The 15,580-nt window shown below is 44.8% G+C and overlaps 1 protein-coding gene across 1 annotated transcript; it reads left to right on the top strand.

Moving 5' to 3' along the window:
- The first annotated feature begins 14,181 nt into the window (after nt 1-14,181).
- On the top strand, nt 14,182-15,237 carry LOC118942809 (keratin-associated protein 10-5-like). Its single transcript, XM_036956524.1, has one exon. The coding sequence runs from the start codon at nt 14,182-14,184 to the stop codon at nt 15,235-15,237; it is 1,056 nt and encodes a 351-aa protein (XP_036812419.1).
- The last annotated feature ends 343 nt before the right edge of the window (nt 15,238-15,580 follow it).

Here is a 15,580-nt window from a genome sequence, read left to right as displayed (position 1 = left end):
GAGTGTTGGAGTGTTGGAGTGTCTGAGTGTCTGAGTGTCTGAGTGTCGGAGTGATGGAGTGTCTGAGTGTCTGAGTGTCTGAGTGTCTGAGTGTTGGAGTGTTGAAGTGTGCACCTGTCTGTCCGTAATTATCATCATTTTATATGGTGCCATCTGGTTTGCTTAATATAGGAATTTGATGAATTGCGTTTAAAGGTACTTTTCACTTTTACTCATGTATGGCAATTGAGGACTTTTCCCACAAATGTACTTAAGTACATTTAAAACGACACTTTTAGACTTTTACTCAAGTAGTATTTTACTGGGTGACTTTCACTTTTACTCAAGTCATTTTCTATTAAGATATCTTAACTTTTACTCAAGTAGTATTTTACTGGGTGACTTTCACTTTTACTCAAGTCATTTTCTATTAAGATATCTTAACTTTTACTCAAGTAGTGTTTTACTGGGTGACTCACTTTTACTCAAGTCATGTTCTATTAAGATATCTTTACTTTTACTCAAGTAGTATTTTACTGGGTGATTTTCACTTTTACTCGAGTCATTTTCTATTCAGATATCTTTCACTTTTACTCAAGTATGACCATTGAGTACTTTTTCAACCACTGATTGAACTCTTTTGGTGCCTATGTATATAAAGTCTACAGCCCCTTGAACTTTTTCCACATTTTGTTGCGTTACAAAGTGGGATTGACATAGATTTAAAACCTCCCCCCCCATTCAGCTGAAAAGGTGGCGCGGGGAATTCAAAAATATTCTTTAGAAATATTTAACTTTCACACATTAACAAGTCCAATACAGCAAATGAAAGATAAACATCTTGTTAATCAACCCATCATGTCCAATTTTTTAAATGTTTTACAGCGTAAACACAACCTATATTTATGTTAGACCACCACCAAATAGAAAGAAAACACAGCCATTTTTCCCAGCCAAAGATAGAGTCACAAAAGCAGAATTAGAGATCAAATGAATCACTAACCTTTTGATAATCTTCATCAGATGACACTCATATGACATGGTCCACAATACATTTATGTTTTGTTCGATAATATGCATATTTATATCCACAAATCTCGGTTTACATTGACGCCATGTTCAGAAATGCCTGCAAAATATCCGGAGGAATTACAGAAAGCTACGCCAGATAACAAAATACTCATCATAAACTTTGACTAAAGATACATGTTCTACATATAATTAAAGATACACTGGTTCTTAATGCAACCGCTGTGTCAGATTATTTTTAAACGTTACGAAAAAAGCCTACCATGCAATAATCTGAGACAGCGCTCAGACTTATATTCACCATGGTGGAGTCAACAGAAATATGAAATTACATCTTAAATATTCCCTTACCTTTGATGATCTTTCATCAGAATGCAGTGCAAGGAGTCCTAGTTCCACAATAAATCGTTGTTTTGTTCCATAATGTCCAATACTAGTATCCAATTAGCTGCATTTGCTAGCACTTTCAGCTAACGTGCCCAAAAGCTGACACTGGTCGAGGAGAACTCGGACGAAAACTTAAAAAATATATATTCCAGGTCGAATAAACTGGTCAAACTAAGTAGAGAATCAATCTTCAGGATGTTATTTTCATATATATCCAATAACGTTCCAACCGGCTCATACGTTTTCATCTGCAGCCAAATGGAACGATGGTGACATCCACAGACAAATGCGCCACAGGGAAATTGCATTCTGACAGGACAGTGACTATTTCCCCTCCCATTCGGTCAAAGTTCACACCAGAGGCTCCATTCCACATTCTACTGAATGAGGACATCTAGTGGAAGGCGTAGGAAGTGCTAACATATCCATATCTTATTTGGAAGGGAAGAGGCGATGACTTAAAATTAGACACGCATTCAGAATTTCACTTCCTGTTTGGAAGATTGCCTGCCCTATGAGTTCACATACATAATTCAAACAGTTTTAGAAACTTCAGAGAGTTTTCTATCCAATAGTAATAATAATATGCATATATTAGCAATCTAGGACAGAGTATGATGCAGTTCACTATGGGCACGCAATTCATCCAAAGTGAAAATACTGCCCTCTATCCCCAACAAGTTTTAATTGTTGTTGTTTTTTTGTCATTATCTACAACAAAATAATCCATAATGCCAAAGTAATAAGAAAATTCGACAAACGTTCACAAAATGTATAACAATTTATAAAAAATATAGTTGTTTGTTATTACAAGCTTAAGTCAGTTCAGAAGCAAAATATGGCTTAACAAATCACATAATAAGTTACATGGACTCACTCTGTGTGAAATAATAGTGGTTGACATGATGTTTTAATTGACTAACCCTTCCTCTGCCCCCTATTCATACAACATCTGTAAGCTCACTCAGTCAAGTTTTTAATTTCAAGCACAGGTTCAACTGCAAAGACTAGGGAGCTTTTCAGAAGCCTCATAAAGAAGAACAGTGATTGGTAGATGGGTAACAATAACAAGTCAGATGTTGACCATCTCTTAAAGCACGGTCTAGTTAATATTTATGCTGTGGATGAAGTATTAAACCCCCCCTGACGCATCAACGATGCAGTCGTCCTTTTGAACTGAGCTACAGGAAAGGAAGGAAACTGCTTAGGGACGTCACCATGAGACCATTGGTGATTTTACAGAAGTCAATGGCTGTGATGGGAGAAAAATGAGGATGGATCAACAACATTGTAGTAACGTCACAATAATGACCTAAATGACAAAGTGAAAAGAAGAATACAAATATACAGAATAAAAATAGTCCAAGACATGCATCTGTATGCAACAAAGTACTAAAGTAATACTGCAAGAAAAAAGCATGGCGTAGTTATACATTTTTTGGCCTGAATGCAAACCCTTATGTATGGGGCAAATCCAGAACAATGCATCACTGAGTAAATGCCCCCCTGTTTTCAAGCTTCATCATGTTATGGTAGCTTAATAAAGCTTAATAAAGCTGCTTGACATTGGCAAAGACTGGGGAGTTTTTCAGGATGAAAAGAAATGGGATGGGATCTAAACACATGTTAAATCCTAGAGGAAAGACCTGCTTCAGTCTGCTTTCCACCAGACACTGGGAGACAAACGCACTGTTCAGCAGGATAATAACCTACAACAATAACCTACAACACAAAGCCAACTCTACACTGGTGTTGCTTACCAAGAAGACAGTGAATGTTCGTGAGCGGCGGCTAAGTTACAGTTTTGACTTAATAAAGCTGCTTGAAAATCTACGGAAAGACTTGATCTGTCTAGCCATGATCCCCCAAAACCTTGACAGAGATTATTAAAGAATTTCTAAAAGAATAATGGGCATATATTGTAAAATACAAGTGTGCCAAGCTCTTATGCGACTAGCCCAAGACTCAACGCTGTAATCACTGCCAAAGACGTTTCTGACATGTATTGACTCAGTGGGGTGAAAACTTAACTAATCGAGGTACATTGGTGTTTTATTTTTCATTAATCCCCCCCCCCCCCCCCCAAAAAAAAAAAAAAAGTTTGAAATGACAGAGTATTTGGAGTAGATCATTGACAAAAACAAGACAGATGTATCCATTTGAATCACACCTTGTAACACAACAACATGTGAAGAAATCCAAGGGGGGTGAAGACTTTATACCGTAGTACCATTTCTACTATCAGTGTACAATGGAATGGGCCCCGGGGTTTACACTAAGGGGCCTTCAGGAAGGGAATTCATAGTACAGTAGGTAGGGCCCCTGGGTTTACACTAAGGGGCCTTCAGGAAGGGAAGTCATAGTACAGTAGATAGGGCCCGGGGTTTACACTAAGGGGCCTTCAGGAAGGGAATTCATAGTACAGTAGATAGGGCCCTGAGTTTACCGTAAGGGGCCTTCAGGAAGGGAATTCATAGTACAGTAGATAGGGCCCTGAGTTTACCGTAAGGAGTCTTCAGGAAGGGAATTCATAATACAATAGATAGGGCCCTGAGTTTACCGTAAGGGGCCTTCAGGAAGGGAATTCATAATACAATAGATAGGGCCCTGAGTTTACCGTAAGGAGTCTTCAGGAAGGGAATTCATAATACAATAGATAGGGCCCTGAGTTTACCGTAAGGAGCCTTCCGGAAGGGAATTCATAATACAATAGATAGGGCCCTGAGTTTACCGTAAGGGGCCTTTGGGATGGGAATTCATAATCATTGTCATATACAGGATAACAGTCATAGAGTTTATGTTCCCATGTAATAATGTCCTTGAAAAGGTAGCGGTTTCCATTTGTTGAAATGGCTTGATTATTGTCTAATATCCAGTATATTGCGGTACTTGCCAAACACAGTATTGTTGAATCAATAGCAAATAAATAAGGTGGGAGTGTACTATACACAGAGACATAGTCAGGTACAAATGAAGAGAGATGAATTGTGATCAGGTAAGGTGTTTTTACACAGCCTTATTAAAATGAGAACAACCGACACTACAATTTAAGCAACTTTATTTTGAAACTAGATGTGCATTGCGGTGCTGTGTGGATTTTTGCTGAGTGTGTGGGCCTTTGCCTCAGCCTTTTACATCTTGATGTTCAAAGCAAAAACATCTGCTAAATGAGAGAGAGAGAGAGCGAGAGAGAGAGAGACAGAGAGAGAGAGAGAGAGAGAGGGAGAGAGAGAGAGAGAGAGAGAGGGAGAGAGAGAGAGAGGGGGAGAGAGAGAAGGGGAGAGAGAGAGAGAGCGAGAGAAGGGGAGAGAGAGAGAGAGAGAGAGGGGGGGGAGAGAGAGAAGGGGAGAGAGAGAGAGAGAGAGGGGGAGAGAGAGAGAGAGAGAGAGAGAGAGAAGGGGAGAGAGAGAGAGAGACAGAGAGAGAGAGAGAGAGAGAGAGAGGGGGAGAGAGAGAAGGGGAGAGAGAGAGAGAGAGAGAGAGAGAGAGAGAAGGGGAGAGAGAGAGAGAGAGAGAGAGAGAGAGAGAGAGAGAGAGAGAGAGAGAGAGAGAGAGAGAGAGAGAGAAGGGGAGAGAGAGAGAGAGAGACAGAGAGAGAGAGAGAGAGAGAGAGAGAGAGAGGGAGACTCATTCATTCTATTTATTTTCTAAAATGTCCTCAATGCGCTGCGTTAAAACCTTGTTTTTTTTCTTCAGATTGGCAACCAACCTTGCTAATGCTCCTAATCCCATGGCAAAGCTTTGAGCTGGGCCTTAGTCACAACACGTGACTCCCCAGCCGGTCAAAACTTATATGGTAGTGTATTGCGCTCTGTCACATCACCTTCAAAGGGCTACACCGCTATCTTATTTCAACAGAGACAATCAGAGGATTTATAAAAACGCAGGTGGGACATCTTGGGTCTAAAAAAAAAAAAAAAAAAAAAAAAAAATCCCCCTGTATATTTCTGATTTGAGTTTGAAGAATTCAAGGTGCTCAAGGAAGGAAAGTCTCTGGCTTGGACCTGCCAGTGGAGGAACTAATCTTTTGGTGATATACACAAAACCTTTTTACCGGGACGCATCTCCCGGTATCATTAATGCAGGGACTTATTTTGTTTTCACCGGGACCAAATTAATATATGTCTCCCCGAACCAGCACTGTGACAGTTTGAGCTGATAAGTAAGTTGTCCTTATCTTCTTTTCCTATTTTTTGTAATGGCAGTAATCTCATTCTTTCACCGGTTTTAATGACGTGAATTTATTGGACAATTTATGAGTTTTCTAATGAAATGTCTGTTTTTTTTTCAAAGGTTTAGTGTCGATAAGGAGGTTCGTTCTCCCTCTTACTGACTGCTGAAGAATGTGTCACTTTGGAGAGATACTGTATATCTATTGACACACAGCTTGGTGGTGAGGCTTCTCACACCTTAGATGTTCACATCAATACCTGACTTCTCTCCTTCACCGCAGACTTTGAGGTCATGTTTCCTATTCAGAGAACAGATCAGATATGAGTCAGTCATTTGTTTAACCTTTTACTGCAGTGGGCTAAGTCAGGGTCACACACACAATGTGTGTATTTCTTGGTAGTATCTACTACCACCTGAAAAACTCAGGTGGTAGTAGATACTGATCAGTGTGATAATGGTTTAAATGAGTTAATACAGGACAGTGTGATAATATTTAAATGAATTAATACAGGTCTGTGTAACGATGATTTAAAGTACTTATTGTTGGTCATTGTGATAATGATTTAAAGGAGATAACATTGTGCAGGTGGATGTTTATCTAGGTCATTTGTGTTACACACACAAACAGTATACACACACACACACACACACACACACACACACACACACACACACACACACACACACACACACACACACACACACACAAACAGCACACTCACACACAAAGAGCAAACTCTCTCTCTCTCTCTCTCTCTCTCACACACACACACACACACACACACACACACGCACGAATATCACACACAAGCACACACAAACAGCACACTCACACACAAACAGCAAACTCTCTCTCTCACACACACACACACACAAACTAAGCCTGTGCACTCTAATCCTTAACATGGGGATCTATTAGAGAAGAAGGGGAATGAAGGTGAGGGAGGAAAGGTGAGGAGGGAAGCCATGCTACCTGGGGCAGAACTATGGAGACACCATTGTGACACCTGGGGTAGAACCATAGTCACCACTGTGACACCTGGGGTAGAACCATAGTCACCACTGTGACACTTGGGGTAGAACCGTAGTCACCACTGTGACACCTGGGGAAAAATCACAGAGTCACCACTGTGACACCTGGGGCAGAACCATAGTCACCACTGCGACACTTGGGGTAGTACCATAGTCACCACTGTGACACCTGGGGCAGAACCATGGAGTCACCACTGTGACACCTGGGGCAGAACCACGGAGACACAACTGTGGCACCTGGGGCAGAACCATGGAGACACAACTGTGACACCTGGGGCAGAACCATGGAGTCACCACTGTGACACCTGGGGCAGAACCATGGAGACACAACTGTGACACTTGGGGTAGAACCATAGTCACCACTGTGACACCTGGGGAAAAATCACAGAGTCACCACTGTGACACCTGGGGCAGAACCATAGAGTCACCACTGTGACACCTGGGGCAGAACCATAGAGTCACCACTGTGACACCTGGGGCAGAACCACAGAGTCACCACTGCGACACTTGGGGTAGTACCATAGTCACCACTGTGACACCTGGGGCAGAACCATGGAGTCACCACTGTGACACCTGGGGCAGAACCACGGAGACACAACTGTGGCACCTGGGGCAGAACCATGGAGACACAACTGTGACACCTGGGGCAGAACCATGGAGTCACCACTGTGACACCTGGGGCAGAACCATGGAGACACAACTGTGACACTTGGGGTAGAACCATAGTCACCACTGTGACACCTGGGGAAAAATCACAGAGTCACCACTGTGACACCTGGGGCAGAACCATAGAGTCACCACTGTGACACCTGGGGCAGAACCATAGAGTCACCACTGTGACACCTAGGGCAGAACCACAGAGTCACCACTGTGACACCTGGGGCAGAACCACAGAGACACCACTGTGACACCTGGGGCAGAACCACAGAGCCACCACTGTGACACCTGGGGCAGAACCACAGAGTCACCACTGTGACCCCTGGGGCAGAACCATAGAGTCACCACTGTGACACCTGGGGCAGAACCACAGAGTCACCACTGTGACCCCTGGGGAATCTTGTCCATGTAGCTCACATTGGCTTGAATCCCGCAAAAGGGCTTTGCCCAAGACATATACATGTTTAATGCATTGGAGACATGTCAGTGTTTACTGTATTGGAGATATATTGATGTTTAATGTATTGGGGACATATCAATGTTTAATGTATTGGAGATGTATTGGACATCAATGTTCTCTCTCTCTCTCTCTCTCTCTCTCTCTCTCTCCCCCTCACCCTAGTTAATGTAATGTGATGGTGTGTTTAAATATGGACCTGCAAAGCTTTTCTTGGCGGGCGACTGACTAACTGCGTTGCACTGTTTGCATTCACAAATCATCACATGCTACTCAATGACAGGGAGAGGACAAATGGGAGGGGTCTCTCTCTCACACACGTTCACGCTCACGCTCACACTCACACTCACACTCACACTCACACACTCTCACACACACACACACACACACACACACACACACACACACACACACACACACACACACACACACACACACACACACACACACACACACACACACACACGCACACACACACAAACCATCACCAGGCTCGCTTCTCCTGCTGTGTGTGTGAGGGAATGCTCACAGTGTGGGGTGGCTTCCTCCCACGGTGCCTTGTGTTGGTCATAGTGATGTTGTGGTATCTATTGTGTATTATCTCTGTTCCTCAGCATAGCTAGCACAGGACTACTACTGTACTCTATTAAACAACCATTTATGGTGCAATGATGACGGGGGAGATTGGAAAGGCATTGCTAAAGACATTACTACTATCTTTAACTAACTGCAACGCCACGCCAGGTTAGACAATGATGACGAAGGTGTAGAAAACGGCCCTTGAGAGGAAAGTGTTAGTGTTTGGAATGGTAATGACTGTGCATGTTTTGTGCTGTACACACTAGCTAGCCTGTGGTCTCTCTGTTGAGCTAGGCACAGCGGGCCTCACAGACGTTGAGTACAGTGACGTTATAACATCACATCTGGCACAGACACATTCACACTCCCACGGGTGAGCGAGGTGGAGAGAGAGAGAGAGAGAGAGAGAGATGGAGAGAGAGAGAATGTGTGTGAGTGAGTGAGTGAGGGAGAGATGGTGATGGAGAGAAAGAGAATGTGAGATAGATGTGGAGAGGGGGGGGTGGATTGTCACCTGTTCCTTGTATTGACTACTGATGTTTGGACTGTTTTTGATTGAATTGGAAAGGAGATTGAGCCTATTGAGTTCTAGAACTGGTTACAGTAGTACCACTATGGCTTCCAGTCCGGGGCCCAGACTAAATAGGCCCAATCTGCCCTTGCTGTGACCCCACTCGACACTCCCTAACATGAACAAAGACCGCCATCAACCCCATCAGAGCCACTTTGAAGCAGAGCTTTAGGGCTCTATTCAATATGTATTGCAGAAGCGTTACAGATTGGCAAATTGTAATGTTAATATCATTTCTGATTAAACCGACATATGCAGTATTTACCATGAATGCAGTCTCCTCTAACGCAGGAACATAGCTTACATTTCAATCACGCTTCAACGCTAAATGGTCACATTTGGTTTTGATAGTCCAGTTTTTTCCATCTGGAGATGCTCTACAGATGGTCATACTATCAACAAACTATCTGTTGATAAGCAACTGCTGGCTAAGGTTAGGGTTAGGGTTAGAACAAGGGTAAGGGTTATGGTTAGGGCTAGGTCGGTTTAGGGTAAGGGTTAAATTTAAGGTTATGAAAAGGATTAGGGTTAGGATTAGTAGATGGTTCGTTGAAGTGTTTCTGAAAGTCTGTAGTCTCTATATAGTCTGTATATAATCTGTAGATAGGCTCTAGATATTCTGTATATAGTCTTTAGATAGTCTGTCTATCTATCCCATATAAAGTGTAACTAGCTGAACTTCTGCAGTACAAATTAAATAGAGACCCTAATTGAGCCACTGATGGTGGGGATGAAGAGAGAGAGGAGGAGAAGAGGTGAGGGGAAGAAAGGGAATCTGACGGGTTTTCTTCCTGGTTCCCCCTAGTGTTTCACTCACCACCGGGAGAAAATAATGATCTGGAAATCAAGCTCTGACAATGAGCCACACCGGTCTCCCTTTTAACCAAATGAAAGTCGATTTCCCTCCAGCAGGCATGGGAGAGAGGGGGGAGAGAAGGAGGAAGGTGGGGGAGAGAGAGAAGGAGAGGGTAAAATGGAAGAGAAGTGAGGGAGAGAGAGAGAGAGAGTGGATAGAAGGTAAGATAGAAAGGGAGGAGAGAGAAAGGTAAGATAGAAAGAGAGGAGAGAGGTGATAGAGAGGGAGGAGAGAGGACAGAGGGGATAGAGAGGGTGGAGAGAGGTGATAGAGAGGGTGGAGAGAGGTGATAGAGAGAGGAGGGAACAGAGAGAGAGGAGAGAGGGGATAGAGATAGAGAAGAGAAGGGATAGAGAGAGGAGTGCGGGGATAGAGAGAGAGAAGAGAGGGGCTAGAGAGAGAGAAGAGAGGAGATGGAGAGAGAGGAGAGAGGGGATAGAGAGAGAGAAGAGAGGGGATAGAGAGAGAAGAGAGGAGATGGAGAGAGAGAAGAGAGGGGATAGAGAAAGAGGAGAGAGGGGCTAGAGAGTGAGGAGAGAGGGGATAGAGGGGACAGCGAGAGAGGAGAGAGGGTATATAGAGAGGGGAGAGAGGAGAGAGGGGATCGGGAAGGAGGAGAGAGGGGATATAGAGAGAGGAGAGAGGAGATGGAGAGAGAGTAAAGAGGGGATAGAGAGAGAGAGAAGAGTAGGTCTAGAGAGAGAGAGAAGAGTAGGGCTAGAGAGAGAGAGAAGAGAGGAGATGGAGAGAGAGGAGAGAGGGGCTAAAGAAGGAGGAGAGAGGATAGAGAAAGAGAAGAGAGGGGCTAGAGAGAGAGGAGAGAGGGTATAGAGAGAGGGGAGAGAGGGGACAGAGAGGGAGGCTGAAAGGAAGGAAAGAGGGGATAGAGAGAGCGGAGAGAGTGTATAGAGAGAGGGGAGAGAGGGGACAGAGATGGAGGCTGAAAGGAAGGAGAGAGGGGATAGAGAGAGGAGATACAGAGAGGGGATAGAGATAGAGGAGAGATGGAGGAGCGAGGGGATAGGGAGAGAGGAGAGAGGGGATAGAGAAGGAGGCTGAAAGGAAGGAGAGAGGGGGTAGAGAGAGAGGAGAGGGGATAGAGAGAGGGGAGAGAGGGGATAGAGAGAGAGGAGAGGGGATAGAGAAGGAGGCTGAAAGGAAGGAGAGAGGGGGTAGAAAGAGAGGAGAGGGGGTAGAGAGAGAGGAGAGAGGGGATAGAGAGAGAGGAGAGAGGGGATAGGGAGAGAGGAGAGACGGGATAGAGAAGGCGGCTGAAAGGAAGGAGAGAGGTGGTAGAAAGAGAGGAGAGGGGATAGAGAGAGAGGATAGAGGGGATAGAGAGAGAGGAGAGAGGGGATAGAGAGAGGGGAGAGAGGGAATAGAGAGAGAGGAGAGGGGATAGAGAGAGAGGAGAGAGGGGATGCAGAGTAGAGAAGGAATAGAGGCTACATAGTGTGAGAATAAGACAGAAGGAGGGAGGGATGGATGGAGAGAGAAAGAGAGAGAGAGAGAGCAGCCTTTTACACGATTAGGGGTGGCAGTGACAAATGAGCTTCTCCCTTGCTCCTCTCCTCCGTTGCGCTGTGCCGTCACACAGTGTGCGTGTGTGTGTGTGCTTGTGTGTGTGCGTGCATGTGTTTGTCCTCACACACACACACATCTCTGAGGATCATAACCCCTCCTGTATCTTACGCTATTGTGCAGGCTACAAAACAGTGTTGGATGTATATGGGGGAGCCCATATCACCCTAACCTCTGTAAACCTTACAGCCCCTTGTCACCATAGGTGAGGAGTGGGTCTGCACCTAAACACCCTGGCAGCTGTGGAATCCTCCCTGTTTTCCTCCTCCTTTTGTTTAGTTTGTGTCCCTCTCCACTTCCTCCCTCTTTTCCAATCAGAACAATAGGTTATGGAGAGCATTTTCCTGCTGCATCACTCACGGGTATCAGACGCCACATGCCATTAGATTCAGCTTGGGGATGCAGTAGGCAGCAGGCAGGTCTACTGTATTACAACACTGCCATCTGGTGGGCAGGGAGAGATATAGCAGGTAAAGTGTCGAGTAGGTGGTTGGTTGGCTGTGGTGAAATACCTGTGGTGGCACCTGAAGCTTTAGGAAAATGGCGAGGGACAAGTGTGACAAGTGTCCTCTATGAAGTTGTCTTCACTGATAATATTGAGTATTGTCGGTGATGAGTCCACGCCACACACACACTTGGACACACACACACGCGCGCGCACACACACACACACACAAGCATGATCACAAACACACATACGCACACACACACACACTGATAAAAAATCAATATTAACATAATCAGATATTGGTCAATAAACAACAGTCTTGTCTCACTGAGGCAGACGCTGCTTTATAAGACAAGCCTCTGACTTCAAGCCTAATGTGTTGTATTTATTCATTAATATGCACATAATTTTTCAATAAAACATTACGTTTCTATGAGTTTCTGAGCCGAGTTCTTCTGTCCCTCCCTCCCTTTCTCCTTCCTCCCCTCCCCCATCCTCCCTGAATTACATTTGGAATAATTAGTGTTCATATGCATGTGAAATCAAATGTTACAAATACAAAAAGGAGACGGAAGAGATTGGTTGAAGAAAAAGATAAGAAGAAATGGGGTTAATGTCAGAAAAATATATTATCTGAGCTGTGTGTGTGTGTGGGGGTGGGGGGGGGGACAGGGAGGGTGGGAGACTTCTGCTCTTTTATCTGATGGAGAGAGAGAGTAGAGCAATTCCTGAAGGCTTGGGTGCAGACAGACAGTGGGAGAGGTTTCTCTATCTTTCTCTCTCTCTCTTACTGTTTCATTTCTCTCTACCTCCCCATTTCTCTTCCACGCTCTTTCTCCGTATCTCACCTGCTTCTCCTGTCTCTCCCCTGACAATCTTTCTTCCCGCCGTCTCTTGCCTGCTCTCGCTCTCCATCGCTCTCCTGCTCTCTCTCCATCTCTCTCCTGCTCTCTCTCCATCTCTCTCCTGCTCTCTCTCCATCTCTCTCCTGCTCTCTCTCCATCGCTCGGCTGCTCTCTCTCTCCATCTCTTGCAAGTTCTCTGTCTCCATCTCTCGCCTGCTCTCTCTCTCCATCTCTCACCTGCTCTCTCTCTCCATCTCTCACCTGCTCTCTCTCTCCATCTCTCACCTGCTCTCTCTCTCCATCTTTTGCCTGTTCTCTCTCTTCCTTTTGCCTTTTTATGTTCCTCACACTCTTTCCCATCTCTCTCGCTCTCTCTCTGTCTCGCTCTCTTGTCTCTAGCTTGCTCCTATCTCTTTCTTTCTCTCTCTCTCCCTTTCTCTCTCTCCTCTCGCTCTCTCCCATCTCTCTCTCTTTCTCTTTCTTTATCTCTCTCTCTCTCTCTCTCTCTCTCTCTCTCTCTCTCTCTCTCTCTCTCTCTCTATTCTCTCTCCCTCCCGACACACTCGCTTTCTTCTCTCTCTCTCCCATCACTCGCTCTCTTCTCTCTCTCTCTCCCATCACTCGCTCTCTTCTCTCTCTCTCCCTCTTTCTGCCTGCAGGAGTAACCAGTATATTAAGTTCATCGCGGCGGCGACAGCATTGCTGCTGAATCAGCCATATTCTTCCAAATGACCCAAATCCTCACTCCGGAGAAACCTCATCCGCACACTGATTGCATTTTCTCTCTCTGCTTCCAACTCTCTTTCTCTCTCACTATCTCTCTCTCAAATACACACACGCACACACACACTGTATTGATCTCAAAGGGTCGAACATCTCTCTTTCTCTGTCTCTCTCTCTTCATCTCTGTCTTTCCCTTTCTCTTTCTATCTCTCTCTCTCTCTCTTTCTCCATCTCTCTGTCTTCCCCTTTCTCTTTCTTTCTTTCTCTCTCTCTCTCTCTCTCTCTCTCTCTCTCTCTCTCTCTCTCTCTCTCTCTCTCTCTCTCTCTCTATCTCTCTGTCTTTCCCTTTCTCTTTCTCTCTCTGTCTCTCTCTCTTTCTTTCTCTCTCTTTCTCGCCTGCTCTATCTCTGTCAATACCCGTAGGCTTGTAATTTACTCTTTGTTTCTTGTGTACTCCCCCTCTCTTTCTCTCTCCTGGCCGTCTCAGGAACAATATTTGTGTTCTTTCCTTTTCACCAAAGATCTTTCTCTTGTTTTTCCTGAGATGTGTCAGGAATTGAATTAGCTTACACTGAGTGACATAACATAACTCAACATGTCACATCATCATCTATAGAGAATTGCTCCACATATGATGTGATGTACTATGATGTGATGTGATGTACTGTGATGTACAGTGGATGACTCTCCTATGTGTTGTGATATGGATGACCCTCCTATGTGTTGTGAAGTGGATGACCCTCCTATGTGTTGTGATGTGGATCGGCCCTCCTATGTGTTGTGAAGTGGATGACTCTCCTATGTGTTGTGAAGTGGATGACTCTCCTATGTGTTGTGAAGTGGATGACCCTCCTATGTGTTGTGATGTGGATCGGCCCTCCTATATGTTGTGAAGTGGATGACTCTCCTATGTGTTGTGAAGTGGATGACTCTCCTATGTGTTGTGAAGTGGATGACTCTCCTATGTGTTGTGAAGTGGATGACTCTCCTATGTGTTGTGAAGTGGATGACCCTCCTATGTGTTGTGAAGTGGATGACTCTCCTATGTGTTGTGAAGTGGATGGCCCTCCTATGTGTTGTGAAGTGGATGACTCTCCTATGTGTTGTGAAGTGGATGACCCTCCTATGTGTTGTGAAGTGGATGACTCTCCTATGTGTTGTGAAGTGGATGACCCTCCTATGTGTTGTGATGTGGATGACTCTCCTATGTGTTGTGAAGTGGATGACTCTCCTATGTGTTGTGAAGTGGATGACCCTCCTATGTGTTGTGAAGTGGATGACTCTCCTATGTGTTGTGAAGTGGATGACTCTCCTATGTGTTGTGAAGTGGATGACCCTCCTATGTGTTGTGAAGTGGATGACTCTCCTATGTGTTGTGAAGTGGATGACTCTCCTATGTGTTGTGAAGTGGATGACCCTCCTATGTGTTGTGAAGTGGATGACCCTCCTATGTGTTGTGAAGTGGATGACCCTCCTATGTGTTGTGATGTGGATGACTCTCCTATGTGTTGTGAAGTGGATGACCCTCCTATGTGTTGTGATGTGGATGACTCTCCTATGTGTTGTGAAGTGGATGACCCTCCTATGTGTTGTGAAGTGGATGACCCTCCTATGTGTTGTGAAGTGGATGACCCTCCTATGTGTTGTGAAGTGGATGACCCTCCTATGTGTTGTGATGTGGATGACCCTCCTATATGTTGTGAAGTGGATGACTCTCCTATGTGTTGTGAAGTGGATGACTCTCCTATGTGTTGTGAAGTGGATGACCCTCCTATGTGTTGTGATGTGAATGGCCCTCCTATGTGTTGTGAAGTGGATGACCCTCCTATGTGTTGTGAAGTGGATGACCCTCCTATGTGTTGTGATGTGGATGACTCTCCTATGTGTTGTGATGTGGATCGGCCCTCCTATGTGTTGTGATGTGGATGACTCTCCTATATGTTGTGATGTGGATGACTCTCCTATGTGTTGTGATGTGGATGACTCTCCTATGTGTTGTGATGTGGATGACTCTCCTATGTGTTGTGATGTGGATCGGCCCTCCTATATGTTGTGATGTGGATGACTCTCCTATGTGTTGTGATGTTGATGACTCTCCTATGTGTTGTGAAGTGGATGACCCTCCTATGTGTTGTGATGTGGATCGGCCCTCCTATGTGTTGTGATGTGGATGACTCTCTTATGTGTTGTGATGTGGATGACTCTCCTATGTGTTGTGATGTGGATCGACCCTCCTATGTGTTGTGATGTGAATGGCCCTCCT

This window comes from Oncorhynchus mykiss, chromosome 21, assembly GCF_013265735.2.
Source record: "Oncorhynchus mykiss isolate Arlee chromosome 21, USDA_OmykA_1.1, whole genome shotgun sequence".
In the NCBI taxonomy this organism is placed as follows: domain Eukaryota; kingdom Metazoa; phylum Chordata; class Actinopteri; order Salmoniformes; family Salmonidae; genus Oncorhynchus; species Oncorhynchus mykiss.
This window is presented reverse-complemented; position numbering and strand designations above follow the sequence as displayed.

Bases quoted from the DNA above. Each gene is read 5' to 3' on its own strand.
- LOC118942809 (XM_036956524.1), top strand. From the start codon at position 14,182: ATGTGGATCGGCCCTCCTATATGTTGTGAAGTGGATGACTCTCCTATG.